Here is a 14879-nt window from a genome sequence, read left to right as displayed (position 1 = left end):
TTCTGGAATTTCCGACTTTAAAGTCGGAAAACCTCTGTGCCTGCGCAGCCGTGTCCTTGCTCCCGCTGACGTCACCAGGAGTGTATTGCGCAGGCCCAGTACGGTCTGCTTCTGCACAGTACACTCCTGGTAACGTCAGCAGGAGCTAAGAAATGGCCGTCCAGTTGCAGTGGTTTTCCGACAGGCGACCGGAGCATCGGTGAGTGGCTGCGCGGGCACAGGACGTCTGCAGGGGACCATTAGAACCCCTGGGTAAGTTCAACTCTTTTTCTCCCTACCCCCCTACAGTACGCCTTTAAGTTATTGCCTTCCCTCTGTCAAAGTAAGCCGGCACTCCAAAACTGTAAAATAAGTATTTGATTCCTGCCAAACAAAAATGCTAAACAAAAATGACATTATGAAATCCATTCTATGATTACTCGATTGGAATAAATTGCATACATGCCTGCCTACAGACTGCTTTATCTGCCATGCACTGTACGAGTGTCCTCTGTTGACATGTGAGCATGGTTGGCTCTCATCCTGCATCTTCCCATTGGGGAGACACAGAGCAGTGACAGAGTGCCTAGCCCTTCCCCACTCTAGCCAAAGTTAAAACAAAAGTTTTGGCTGCAGTCGGGCTTTAAAAATAGCAATCAGCCAAGAGACACAAAGGATCCTTTCACTGCAGAGGCATCAGCATTAAACACAAAAGATCAGGCATGCTATTTTGAGGCAACATTAATCATTTTTTTCCCCAAAATCCCATATTCTGGGATAAATGCAGCCAGGATGAAGTTGGGCACATTAAACTGTACACAGTTACTGCTGCCATGTAAATAGTTTGATCCTTTTCCGATTTTGCCAATGGGAATTCCGTTCTCCTCATATCATCCTATTACCCAAGCTTATACAGCTCTGTATTTGTATAGGCTGAGTTTCTCTCTACTGTACCTGTATGGCCACTTTTATATAAAGTGGTGCGCATTTGTACAAATCTCTGAAGCGGACGAGCTTGGCATGTAGACAAGATTTGTGCCTGGAGCAACACTGTCTCTTCTGGCAGGTACACTCCTGACAACACACAGAGTGGCAGCTTCCAACAGCTCAAACAAAAGGCACAGTACAAAAACTTCCTTGTCAAAATAAGGCTATTAAACTACAGCTATGATTTACAAAACAGGACTTGTTCACAGCATTTTCAGGCACACGTGCTTCTTAAGTGTCATCTTATGACTGCTGACAGCCCATTAGCTATCAGGCACACTAGAAACCATGCCCCATCACTACTGGCATTTCTATCTGAGGTTCACATCCATGCTTCTCCCCTTCCCCACCCCATAGAGCAGAACACACTGATTGGAAGATAGCTGAAAATCACACTAGTACAGCAAAAGAATGTCCAAAATAATCAAGCATTTGTTATGTATGTCAGCAGAACACATGGCATTAGTGCTTTCTTGTAGTTGCTATTGTGATTAGATAATAATATGTTGATCCCACATCTGAAATTACCATATGCAGCTACCTAGTCCACCTGTGATCCATATTCCCTGTGCAGCCTGTATTCTGAACCTGCTACCATCACACTATAAATACTATAAAATGTATGTCCAGTCAATATGCCAGCGCTGCTATTAGTTTGGTCAAACTGAACTCACCAAAAACTTCCTAAGCTGCCTGGTGATTCAAGACTGAAAGTTTTGAAAAAAAAAAAAAACATAAAATAAAATAATAGAGAGGGACAAAATAATCTGGAGACCTGAATAAGACCCTTTCAGTAAAAAAAAAAAACTGTTCTGAACTTAACTAAGGTCACATGACAAAAATTGCGAGTCGCAGAAAAAGGGCACTTAGATGGTGTGATTTTGCCTCAGATCTACTATTACTGTAGTATGTATAACTTATGCAGCAGACCGAACTTGTGAAAGTGTCCACATACTATAAAGCACTACTTAAAGAGAATCTGTATTGTTAAAATCGCACAAAAGTAAACATACCAGTGCGTAGGGGACATCTCCTATTCCCCTCTGTCACAATCTCGCAGCTCCCTGCTGCATTAAAAGTAGTCAAAAACAGTTTTAAAAAGTTTGCTTATAAACAAACAAAATGGCCACCAAAACAGGAAGTAGGTTGATGTACAGTATGTCCACACATAGAAAATACATCCATACACAAGCAGGCTGTATACAGCCTTCCTTTTGAATCTCAAGAGATCATTTGTGTGTTTACCTTCTTCCCCCTGCAGCTATCATCCACTGACAGGCTGATTGTTTCTTCCTGCAGACAGCTCTGTGGTGTCTGTAATTCCTCAGCATGTGACAGCCCAACTCCTTTCACAGCCTAACAGAGGACAATTTATCCAGCTTGTAAAGCTCTCTTCTCTCACTGAGAGCAGAGAGGCTGCCTAATCTAAATAACACACACTGGAGTGTGCATAGAGGGGGCTTGGAGGGGGGGGGGGGGGGCGTGCATAACAGATCAACAACACTGAACAGTTGGCAGCCTTCCAGACACAGGGCGACAAATCCGACAGGGGAATGATAAGCTGATTTATTACAGAGACGGTGATAGTAGAAAGTGCTGCAGTAAGCCAGAACACATTAGAATAGGTTTAGGAACTAGTAGGATAGTAGAAAAAAAGGATGACATTTTTGTTACAGAGTCTCTTTAAGCCTAAAAGTAAAAAAAGCCACTCTCACTAACTGCTGGATAATTTGGGAAAAGCCTTCCTCTCTTTAAGTGTCAGTCATGCGACTGTTCAGTTTCATAATAAACATGAAGTCACTCAGTCAAGTCTATGGACAGGATAACAAGCAATGTGTTCTTCTGTGGGGTAAGGCAGTCTAAGATCTACTATTGTATCATGAAGAAGCTCAACTTTTGGGGGAGCAAAACTACAAATTGTGCATATTGTGGTGATGGTACCAAGCATTTCCTTCTGTCCTCACTGCCTTTAACATCTTACAATATGCGCAGGACTCTGAAAAGCATTTCTTATAACAATTAGTTTGGTTCCTTGTTTGAGATAAGTCAATTCCAGGCAACAAGAATGCTTTTCTTTAGAATTTCCATGTGAGGCCTGTGAACTGCTATTGGATGGATTGATATTGCTGACATTATATATCACATGGCCATTAGACCAGAACATCTGGCCTGTTTTATCAATTAGGCATGTTCAATGCCAAAGTAACATTAATAGGAGCCAGACAGAGGATACACAGGTAATGCTTTTACACATTTCATTAAAAAAATAAATTTCAAGAAAGTATTTTGTGTTAATAGGTATGTTCAGATCTTAATAACTAAAGCCAGTCTCCAGGTTTTAAAATAAATAACTATGTGTACCCCACTCTCCACACAGCACAGTGATGGCAGAGGCTGTCTTTCAACAAACTGTGTATTACATTTTTTTTATTAGGGAAAACAAGGTCAACATTCCCAGACTTTATATGAACCTTCTATGGGGAAGTGTGCTCCTTGCTGCCACTCTCAATTCTTTCTATTGATCTTAGTTTAGGGGGGAGGTTTGACATTGGCTGTTACTTGTCCTTAGTGCACTTCAAACTGTCAGGCACCCTCCCCCAGTATCAATGTGTGGAGGAGTGAGTGACCTGGAGGTGGTGCCCGGACCCAGAGAAAGTGGGAGGGAGCTTGGCAGTCCACACTAAAGTCAGTTTATGTGACACCAGATTTTGAAACTTCAAAAAAAAAAGGTGAACATCCTTTTGCACAATTCATACATATTATTTATATGGTTAGCCAGGTTATGTTGGAAATCTGACATCAATATAAAATCCCAGAATTGTGTTTTACAGTGAATCTCTGGGACATGCTTAACTGTCACATCTCTCCTACCAATTCATTTTAGGCCCCGTTCACACTGCACGCGTTTGTGTCCGTTTTTAAGGTACGCGTTTTGTGTGCGTTTTGCGAGGGCCAGAAAAATCAATGCAAAGGTATGGCCCTCGTTCACATATACGCGTGGCAAACGTATGCGTGGCAGAAACGCATAGTTGGATGCATTTCTGTGCGTCGCGCACAGAAACGCATTATAATGAAAGTCAATGGGCGCGCACTAAAAACGCATGGCATGCGTTTTTGTATGCGTATTCGGAGGTGCGTTTCTCGTTGGAAGTGTAGCTGACATCAGAAGTTCTTCAAGAAAAAAAAAAAAAAAACATTTGGTATGATCAAAAACGCATAAGGAAAAAACGCATACAAACGCATTACAAAAACGCGTACAAACGCATGCGTTTTTCCAGTGCGTTTACTACATGCGTTCTGCACGTTTTCCACACGCACATAATATGAACAGGGCCTAAATGTAATAATAGGTTAAAATATTAAACCTTATCCTCTCCTTCCCTTTTAGATTTTAAATACCCTCCTCATAAAAAAAAGCTGAAGCCATGTTACTGCAGTGAGTGTCCTTGACCTCCCTGCACCATGTGTGCCATGTTCCTGCTTGATGACATGTCTCCCACAGAACTGAATGAAAGGGGGTGTGTCCCATAATGGCAACAGTGTGTTGCTTGGCACTCTGGGATATCGGAAAAGAGAGTGGTCACAGCCGTGCAGGTTTTACTTCAGAACAAAATGAATTTAACACTTTTTTTACCACATGAAGTTATTGCTGCAAAAAGTGTGTGTCGGGAGAATGAGCAGAAATGATTCCCAAAATTCCACTTTACACATTTAACATAGAGTCAGGTTTTCTTGTAACAATTAATCTCCACAGGCCTGTACTTCCTTTCTCAATAACCATGCTCTCCTCTAAATTCCATGTGCTAAAAGAGTGCAGCCTTACCACAGCCAACAGTAAACTTGATTGATTCTCCTCTCTGCCTTAAGATTCTCCACTGTCTTATGCTGGGAATACACGTTTCGTTTTTGCCTTCGTTTTAGCCTTCGTTTCGATTGTGCCTTTTGTCCTAAATAATCGAACGTACGGTTAATATCACCACCCACGGTTTCGTTTTTTTTTCCGATTCTGATGGTTTTGTTTTTCCAATGATCGAAGGCTGCAAAGAAACGAAACGAAAATCCCTTTTTACAGGGACGGACTAACATAAACGAACATATAATCGATCTGAACAGCCATCAAGCCTACCAATGGCTCGATTAGATGGATAAAGAGATAATATCAAACATGTTCGATCACTAGTCGTTCGTTTTTGGGGTCTATTAATCGAAACTATAATGAGATTATGACTATTTTCACATACGTTTTCAACACTCGATTCGTTTACTGAACGAATCGAAGGCTAAAACGAAGGCAAAAACGAAACGTGTATTCCCAGCATAAGTCACTCCTAAAGCCACGAACACATTTGGTAAAAAGTCACTCAAAATATTTTTTCTTAATCGCTTTGGGCAACGATTTACCCCTGATCAGTGTGCACATGAGCAGCTCTATGGAGAAGAGAGGAGGTGTATCATTGAAGTTCACATTGGAAACTTCAAGTACTATGTAGCTTGGTAGATCATTGGAGAGAACGTAGTTAATGTCAAGGGGCACCTGAATTCTGACTATATTATCAGCCTTAATTATCACAAACCACTTTAGGTTGATGAAAATCTAGTTTAGGTCTAGGAAATCTAGTACACAGCCTAAAATAAACGCGAGAAAAACCTCATGGCAAAAATCAAATACTCACCTAAGAAATCTGACAGCATCACCAAAGCTGCTGCATGTTTTGTGCTCCCTGGAGTGGGTGCCCCTATGTCCTTTTCTAGACAACTTTTGTTCATTAAATATGGACTGACTGCTTCTGTTTCTGGAACATTTTTTGGTTAATGTTGTCTTCCTTTCCACTTGCAAGGTTGACTTGGCTCCTTCCTGTATATTTGTCGTTTACTTTTACTCCAGAGGCATCCTATTTGATGTATACTATTGCTTATGGACATTAGTCAGTGTTCTACTACTTAAAACTATATGCACTATTTGTCTTTTCCTAATATTGATGCTGTATTTTGTTGTTTCTATTTTTGAAGCTCATAAAAACTTTGTTACAAAAAAAAAAAAATAAGAAGAGGATTCCTACATTGTTCTCTGGATGCCAAGGACCCTTCTGCACAATGCAGGACCGCACTCCTCATCAGGTGCATTATGGCCGCACTTGTGCTTGAAGAGGCGTGCGGTTGCAACCTTTAACTCCATTGGGGGGCCACGCTCAGCAACGGTGAACCTAATGACAGCGGGGGAAAGCTCTGGAGGATTCAAAGGCATCCCACTTTTTAAGATACGTATGTGATTTTTGACCTGAGGTTCGCCTCAGGTACATTTTCATAACGACTGTAAAGAAATTTCCAAATGGTGTAATAGTGTTACTGGCAACTACAATAATCATATGACCTGAACTTCTAGCTAAAGGACCACTATTGCCAACAATTGCAAAATTTATAGTACATATAAAATGTACATTTTGTTCCAGAGTAAACTGCACCATAAAATACTTATTTTCTATGTCGTTGTCACTTACATAGGTGGTTAAGATCTGACCAATCTAGTTTTGGACTAGTCCATCCATGAGAATCCATGGGGGATGCTCATGGTTTTCCTCCATTTTCAATAGTACTTACCGAATAGCAGTTGATCGGTCCACTTAGTGTGCAGGTAAGTAGGGAGGCTGACCAGCATCTTTGCATAGATCCTTTCTAGGGAGTGTTTTTGGAAAGTATAAAGGAAACACTGATGACCCACCATGAGGAGATGGACAAGTCCAAAGACAGTCAGATCTGTCAGATCTTACTACCTAATGTAAGTGAGTGTATCAAAGGAAAAAAGTAATTTACACTAAATTATGTATGTGTTTACATGTATTTTACAATCAATTTGTGATAGTGGTCTTTTATGAGTTAAGGCAATGGCAGACATTGCTTACGCAGGCATTAGTGTTTATAACACACAGAGCTAGAGGATAAACTTTAAAGAAAACATGTTACAAGTTCAAGCTTATACTGTACCAATAACCTCACAGGATGACAAAAAACACCAGAAACTGCCTGTGGCTACCAGCATAAAACACTGACATGCCCACAGTGTAAAGCCATATCTACCTCTGTATAGGTTACCACTCTACTCTGCATACAAATAACATGTTTGCTACTCAACCTTACAAAAAGCTCAGCTTTATTAAAAGTGTACTGAAATCCTAGAAGATGTATATTATTAGGTTTGAGCAGTACAGTAATTTGCTCCCACAAGGCAGTATGTCACATAACTGCACAGGTCCAGAACTGGTGGCCAACCTAACAGATATTTATATGGATTTTGTTAACAAGTTAGTCTCTGGATTAAAGTGGGTAAGAGGCAACATGCCAGGGACCACCATTTTTTACATACAGATCTTTTGATCAAAAACATAAAAGTAAGTCCAATTCATATCATTAAAATCTTGTCAAGCCTTGAGATCTAAAGGTTAGCCAACAATGCAACCTTAAGTACCAATAGTGCTAGCAATTTACGGATTTGCTTTCAACAGTTTGGTCCCAATCAAATCAGAGTCCATAAAAAAATGTGTGGGTTCCATGTCAGACCTCTAGAATTCCTAGAAGGCAAATTTTGGGTTTAACTTTGAGCCCAGTAATGGTGTACTACATATGCCCCCATTGATGGTGACCTGCCCATGACATCCTAATCTCATGCTAGATCATTTAAGGTGTTCCTGATTTCAGTGACTCAAAAATGTAACATTTCTTACCCAACATCTGGCTGAAGAGTAGCTGCTCCAAATCACCTAAAACAGTCACTACTAACTCAGGGTCCACCTTAAGGAAGGTCTTCTTGTCATCCGAAGATTCTTTTGCGGTATCTTCTGCGGAAGGATCACCAGAGTTTGAGTCTGTAGCTTTACTAAGAGGCTTAACTTCAGCATAAGGACCACGTGGAATGCGGCTAGGTGTCCTTGGTTGAAGAAGCGAATGTTCTGAGCGAGACAGAGCTCTGGACATAGCAGGAGATGCTGGGGCTGTAGTAAGGTTCCTCGCTGGAGTGACGGCTGACAGATCATCGCACCAGTCTGGTCCACAAAGACGAAGTTTCTTCTCAGCATCCGTTAATACAGACAAATTAGTAAGAGAACGCTGACGTCTAAGTGGTGCTCCAGGTAGGCGAGACTCATGGACTGTGGTATTAGGGCCACGAAAAACACGCAACTCCGCAGAGCGGCCTGGTCCCACCCCTGAGGGGGGCTTCACCTTCCTCTGCATCATCACACCTCCCCTCCCTGGAGCAAAAGGGAGTAGGGGAGGAGGTAAGGTTATAACAGAGGCATATATCTACATGTATGTCCACAAGCAGTAGAGCAGTAATTAGACAATGAGGCAAAATAAAGGTGCAAACAATAAGGGGATGAATGAAATGGAAAATAATGGTAATAAGATAACAGAAGACAAGCTGCAAAGGTGCAGTGTTATAGGAGAAAGGACATAGACAAAAGGACAAGAAGAGAAATAACTGAGTCAAGGAGCCTCTGGCAAGGAGAACGAGATGGGGTGGAGGTCGTGGTTATACGGATGAATGAAAGATCACAGAGCAGTGGAGGGGAAAAGGTGCATGCGGGAAGATGAGATGAAATTAGCATTAAAAGCGAATCTAGGACAGACGGAGAGAGAGAGCGTGATTACATGTAGCGTGCAGAAAACGTCAGAGGGAGAAGATGGAATAAAGCCATTCACTAATGCAGAAAAGGACATGGGAATGAAGAAGAAGGTCCATGCGGTAACGGCTCCACTGCTGGTGACACCCGCTGAATGCCGACCCCAGCCGGAGGTCCTACACCCCCTCTTTGATTGTAACGGTGCTGGAGAGCAGGGCACTCCCTCTGCTTTCTGCTTCCTCTACCTCCCCGAGGATGCTGAGAGAGGGAGGGGGATCAGGGAGGAGGAGAGAGGAAGAGACAGGAGGGGAGGAGGAGGGAGAGACATACACAAGGAGGAGGGACACGCCGCCGGACCAGGAGAAGAAGCGAGAGAAGGAGGTGGAAGATGCCAGCTGGAAAGGGGGATAGTAGATGGGGGAAAGGATAAGTGATTGAGTAGAAGGCATAGATGAACTTGAGCAGTCCTGGAAAAGCCTATTACTCAATTTAGAGGTCCGGCTACTAGAATAGATAAGGAGGCTTGGCGCGCTCATCTGCATAGGCAAGATCAGACATTAATAAGCACATGTCCTTGTGTCCGTTCCATGCCACAGAGTGAGCCTGGAATTCTAGAATTATGGTATCTGAGACTTTTTTCTCTCTTTCTTTTTAACATAGTTGGGATGTCCCCTTAACATCCCCTTGGGATGTCATACTCATCCTGTGGTTTCACTATGAGTCAGTGGTCTGGAACAACCATGTAGGTCGGGACTTCTGACTTCACTGACTGCATGCTCAGCCTAGGTAACTGACTCACTGGCAGTGTAGAATGAGAAGAGACAGGCAGGGAATTGAAAGGTCTAACTATAGAAGCACCCATATTTCTGTCATGAAACATCCACTGTATTCTAGAATGTGTTTTTTAATATAAAGTGTACGGGTACATTTATATTATTAATGTGAAGATCTGCTGTAACAAATATGCTATGTAAATAAAGGCCAGTTCACAAATATGCTATGTAAATAAGGGGCCAGTTCACAAATATGCTATGTAAATAAGGGGCCAGTTCACACAACGTTTAACAGTGGCTGCAGCTCTCATCTTTTAAGCACTGCCCATTCAAATGAATGTAAAATATATTACAGGCCAAAGAGGTTGGCTGAAGCATGAATATATTCATATATTTAGAAACATTCTTTTAAAATATACAAATTCTTTACTGAATAAGAAACCATGTACCAAAACAATACACAATAGGACCACATGCACTGTACAAAGAACTTCATAAATTGTGTTAATAATAAAGATAACAAGTTATTAGATGTATCAAGTTGGATGTGATAACTAGAGAGGTTGCCATCACTTGTCAAAATAAGGCTTGTTCACACTTGGCTGTATTTGCGTACGACGTCACCGCAAAGGAATTGCGATTTTATGTTTGTTGCATATGTAATTATTTCAGTGGCATCGCATTTTACTCACTTTTTTCCTAATGCGTTTTGATGTTTTTCTATGTTTTTTAATTGTGCTGAACTGTATGCCTTGTTTTCTGTGTGCAATTCACATTTGGGGCCTGATTCACAAAGCGGTGCTAACTGTTAGCACCCTGGTGAAAAGCCCTTTATCACGCCTAAACTCTGTTTAGGCATGATAAGTTTAGGTGTGATAAGTTTAGGCATGATAAGTTTAGGCATGATAAGTTTAGGTGTGATACGTTTTTAGGTGTGATAAGTTTAAGCACCAACTGGGTTAGCACCGCAGTGCACAGCTGATCAAAAGTTTTGCACTAGCAAAGTCTGGTGCACTTTGCATAGAGTTTAATGGCACTGCTTTGCGTGCGGGACTTTGCTTGCGATCTAAACTTATCTAAACTTAGCATGCCTAAACTTATCATGCCTAAACTTATCATGCCTAAACTGAGTTTAGGCATGATAAAAATGGTTATCACGCCTAAAGTCTCTAACTGCGTTAGCACCGCTTTGTGAATCGAGCCCTTAATGTCAGTGGAAATGCAATAAAAAAATAGCATCTGTTTTGCAAAAATCACATCCATATTTGAAATTAATGAGATACATTCTCATGTAAATTAACTTCATTGGTAGGCAATCCAAAACCTCTTATAACGCCCACACAAGCATAAAATGACAGAGGCAAATATCAAAGGACAAAACCAGGGCTGTGGAGATGGTACAAAAATCATCCGACTCCGCAGTTTATGAAACCACCGACTGCAGGCATCCAAAATTACTCTGACTCCTCGGTTCTAACACTGCAGCCCTTGCAGGGCTATGGAGTGGGTACAAAAATCATCCGACTCCTCAGTTTCTGCAACCTCCAATTCCATGTACCAAAAATGCTTTGACTCCACAGCCCTGGGCTAAACCCAATAACATCATGGTACCAGACTGTGGAAAATCGCATGTGGGGTTTGCATAGATAACTGAACACTGCCTAAAGGCTCATACACAAGGGGCACAACTGTTGCCACAAACACGTGGCACGCACATGTCTGGGCAATAGTTGCCCCGTGTGTATGAGGCGCGCACCCCGAACTGTCGCCGGAGAGAGCATTTGCCGTGCGATTGAAAAGTTCAGTCACCGGCAACTTCTGTCTCCGCAACTGTCGCTAGTCCGCCACGCGTACTGCGTGTGTATGTGCGGACTAGCTACTCACAGCCAGAAGGGAGCTTCCAGCGGGGGGACGAAATTTTCTGCGACAGCTTCCTCTGCATCTCTGTCCCTCTGTGCAACGTGTGTACAGCTGCCGCACAGCGGGACCTGGCGACGAACTGTCACTGCTTTTTTTTTTTTTTTTTGGTCTCTTGTCTGCTTGCAACTGCAGACATTTGTGCCTCATGTGTATGAGGCTTTAGACTTTCAAGCATGTCATTTTAATAAGCTATGGCTAGTTTTACACTCCGGCGTTGTGTATCCTGTAGAAGCAGGATCTCAATGGAGGGGAAAGGGTGCATCATGCATTAGTGACTCATTCAGTGAAGCATACAGTGCATGAAAAGTATGCTGTACTACAAGTCTTCCGGTAATGCATAGCATGCCTCGCCTTAATCTGAAGGATTCTGCTGCACTGCACTGCTAACGGGCTCATGTCTACGCATCATTAGAATATGATTGTATTGGGCTCAATTCTGGTAGCGTTTAGTAGATAATTACCTCATGGAATTTGATTTATCTCATGAGGAAAATCAACTTTTGAATTGGTAGTTTAAGTAAAATTTTATTAATGTAATTTTATGAGGTAATTTATGTGGTAATTTTCGACTAAAAATATGCTGTATTTAGTGGTAAAATACCTCACACTTGAATTCTGAAGTGAAATAAGGTGCATGTTTGCATGTCTTTTACCTCACGTAATTAGACCTACCTCTACCACGCGGTAAATGCATTTCTGTGATATAGGGCCCGTTTCCACTGCAGTCACACGCGTCTGCGAGACGCGTGGCGGCACTTCCGGATCTGCTGTTACGCCGACGAATCCCATGATCCATGACATGCACGGCTATGGGATTCGCACAGATTCAGATGGAAATGCTGGCCGAATCGCTAGTGCAAGCGATTCGGCCGGCAGCTCCATTACTCCCTATGGCAGAGTTTCACCGCGCGATTTGCCTGCGGGGAAACTCTGCGGATTTGGCCAGGTTTTCGTGCAAGTGGAAACAGGCCCTAAGGCTATAGCTAAGACTGGTGTAAGTGTCCCTAGCATTGCTAAGACAGGTATAAGTGTATCCAGTATAGCTAAGACAGGTATTACCTAGGGCTAGGGCTGCTCAAATCCGGATCTGGGAGAAACCCGGATAGTTGCTATTCCCAGTAAACCTGGGCGGGGAGGTCAAGCTTACCTGTCTGACGTCTTCTTCGTCCGTCCCTGGCGCCTCCCACGATGTGGTCCACAGGTTGAAGGAGGAAGTGTTTGTAGTCACGTGATACGCGTGGACTGCATCGTGGGCGGCGCCAGGGACGGATGAAGAAGACGTCAGACAGATAAACTTGACACCCCCGCCCACCCTGCACAGGTTTACTGGGAGATATCCGGATAGCTTTTTACAATGTAGATAAAGTGCTTATAGAGTGGCACTCCCCATATATAAATCACTACATGCAGAAAAACGTAAATGATCACAAGGTAAACAAGTTCTATCTCACCCTTCCTCCGTTAACCCTTGATGCCTTGCTTGCTTGAGCGTGTGCACATCGGATCCAGGATTGAAAGAGAAATTGCAGCTGTAACCAGGAAGAAAAAGAAAACATCCAGGCACCTTCCGACCTTTACTTTATTGCATTGCTTGTATCATCGTGGGTTACATACCAAGAGTGTGTTCACCTATTGGTTCATGCTGGTGGTGGTGAGTTGGAGGTGGGGGTGTCTGGCATCAGTTGGGGCTTGCGACGGCCGTTTCGCGTCCTTACAGACGCTTGGTCACGCTGCGCTCCAGTAACTGAGGCGGACCGCGAACATCCGATATATGGGGAGACAAACCCTGCCTCTTCCGGGGGTCGCGTCCGCCAATGTGAAGACTTAGGAGAGGTTGCCTAGTTACGGGATGCGCACCGCTCCGCCAGAGGACTACCATGTCCAGAAGACAGCTCGAATGGGAGGCGGAGAGGGAGAAATGTATCTCAACCTCTCTCCATCAATGCGCAGCAAAGAAAGCCGCAAACTCCACCCCATGGGCGCTGACAATATATGTCCCGCATAAATTTTAGCAGGTCATGCTGGCACGGTATAGGGTAATCTACCTTTATATGTCCCCGAATTGCGTAGCGAGACGCATCTTACAAGGCAAGTCTCTCAGTAGCGTGTGAAAGTGACATAGTGAAAAAACACCATTGTGTAATTAAAAACACGCACTATCTGGGGATTTTCAGACCTAACTGCAGCCAACAAAATTAAGCTACTGTATATGCATGATTAGGTATATATATTCTGTATACACCTCAGCTCACATAGAATATGTGCGCCGATATGGACTAGTTGCCAGAGGTAAGTGAAACAGTAAAAAAATTCACGTAGGAAAAGGGGCACCGTATTAAAAAATCCAGATCCAACACACCAGCACGCATACTAGCGGTATGGGAGACAACAAAATATGCATTTGTCTCAAGTCTCATAAAATATGCATTATATCGTGACATCACATGACATTGTCAATTAAGGATCTAGCATGCAGGCTAATTCTATCTTGTCATTGAGGCCTGCTGGTCCCATGGCTTCGGTCCGCAATATTATACATGTCTCTCTTCTGAGGAGTAATTTTTCCCTATCTCCCCCTCTTCTGGGGGCCTCAGCTCTCTCTAAAATTGCAAACTTCAGACCATGACTATTGCCCCCATGTGCCTCCTTCATATGGGAGACCAATCTGGTACAACTCTTCCCAGCTTTGATTACACTAATGTGTTCTCCAATCCGTTTCTTGAGCGGTCTTGTTGTCTGCCCTAAATAGTATCTTTTGCACGGACAGAATAACACATACATAAGTACATTGGGAGGGGATCAAAGATGCCAAACAACCCAAGAAGAAACGAAAGGCCACAGCATAGCGACCAATAAGCAACAAGAATCACTACAAGTAGTAAATATTTCTGGGGAACCAATTCCTGAAGCCTGTATATCTCTTTTGAGCCGAGGACTGAATTATTGCCCGACGCAGGAGTTCGACATTGTGTCTTTTACTATTGATCTCTACAAGTCTGTCCGTAAACTGGTCATCTGCCAAAAGTTCGACAAATGGAGCAATGTAATGGATAATCCAGAAAACGCATCAACTCACAATCATGGCGAACACCCAATGACAGCAGCTACAAGGACTGGCGAGCCGGAGTTTTCTCTGGGGGACACCAGTCAGGCGATTGAGGGTGTAACGCAATATCCTCCTCAAATGACACAGGGAATTGCCACTGGCAGTTTGGGCTCAGGCCCATTAGTGCAGTGGGAACCCACGGATGAGGAGGTAGAAATTCTACTGAATGAACTTTGGGAGGAAGGAGGGAGAATGGATTGGCCTAGTACCCTGACCACAGGGGAATTTGCCCTGGGGGAAACCCGGACTTTTAGAGCATGGTCGGTACAACCCTTCCCAGCAAATCCAGGGTCTAGTGTAGATTATTTTTTGATGCAGTATTGAAGGATATGAAAGCTCAAATTTACGAACAAGTAGCCCCTAACTTGAGTGTCCGGGAAAAAAAGGCACTTGACTGGTTGAGGAAGAATGATAGGTTGATCAAAAGAAACGCGGACAAGGGTGGGAATCTAGTTATAATGTCAGTTAAACAATATAAAACGGAAGCCGAGAGGCAAT

At 43.0% G+C, this 14879-nt stretch overlaps 1 protein-coding gene across 4 annotated transcripts in view; it reads right to left on the bottom strand.

Annotated features, from left to right (window-relative positions):
- The window catches only part of NAV1 (neuron navigator 1), a 220471-nt gene extending 211649 nt beyond the window's left edge, over positions 1-8822 (bottom strand). For all 4 annotated transcript variants that reach the window (XR_011026325.1, XM_068269461.1, XM_068269462.1 and 1 more), the window contains exon 1: positions 7686-8822. Coding sequence is in view for 3 of the 4 variants with exons in the window: in XM_068269461.1 (XP_068125562.1) it covers positions 7686-8196 (511 nt within the window). In the remaining variant the exon portion in view is untranslated. The remainder of the gene's footprint in view (positions 1-7685) is intronic.
- Positions 8823-14879: the final 6057 nt, after the last annotated feature.

The sequence above is a fragment of the Hyperolius riggenbachi genome, chromosome 2 (genome assembly GCF_040937935.1).
Source record: "Hyperolius riggenbachi isolate aHypRig1 chromosome 2, aHypRig1.pri, whole genome shotgun sequence".
Classification (NCBI taxonomy): domain Eukaryota; kingdom Metazoa; phylum Chordata; class Amphibia; order Anura; family Hyperoliidae; genus Hyperolius; species Hyperolius riggenbachi.
Note: the sequence above shows the minus strand (reverse complement) of the source record. Positions and strands in the feature narration are given on the sequence as shown.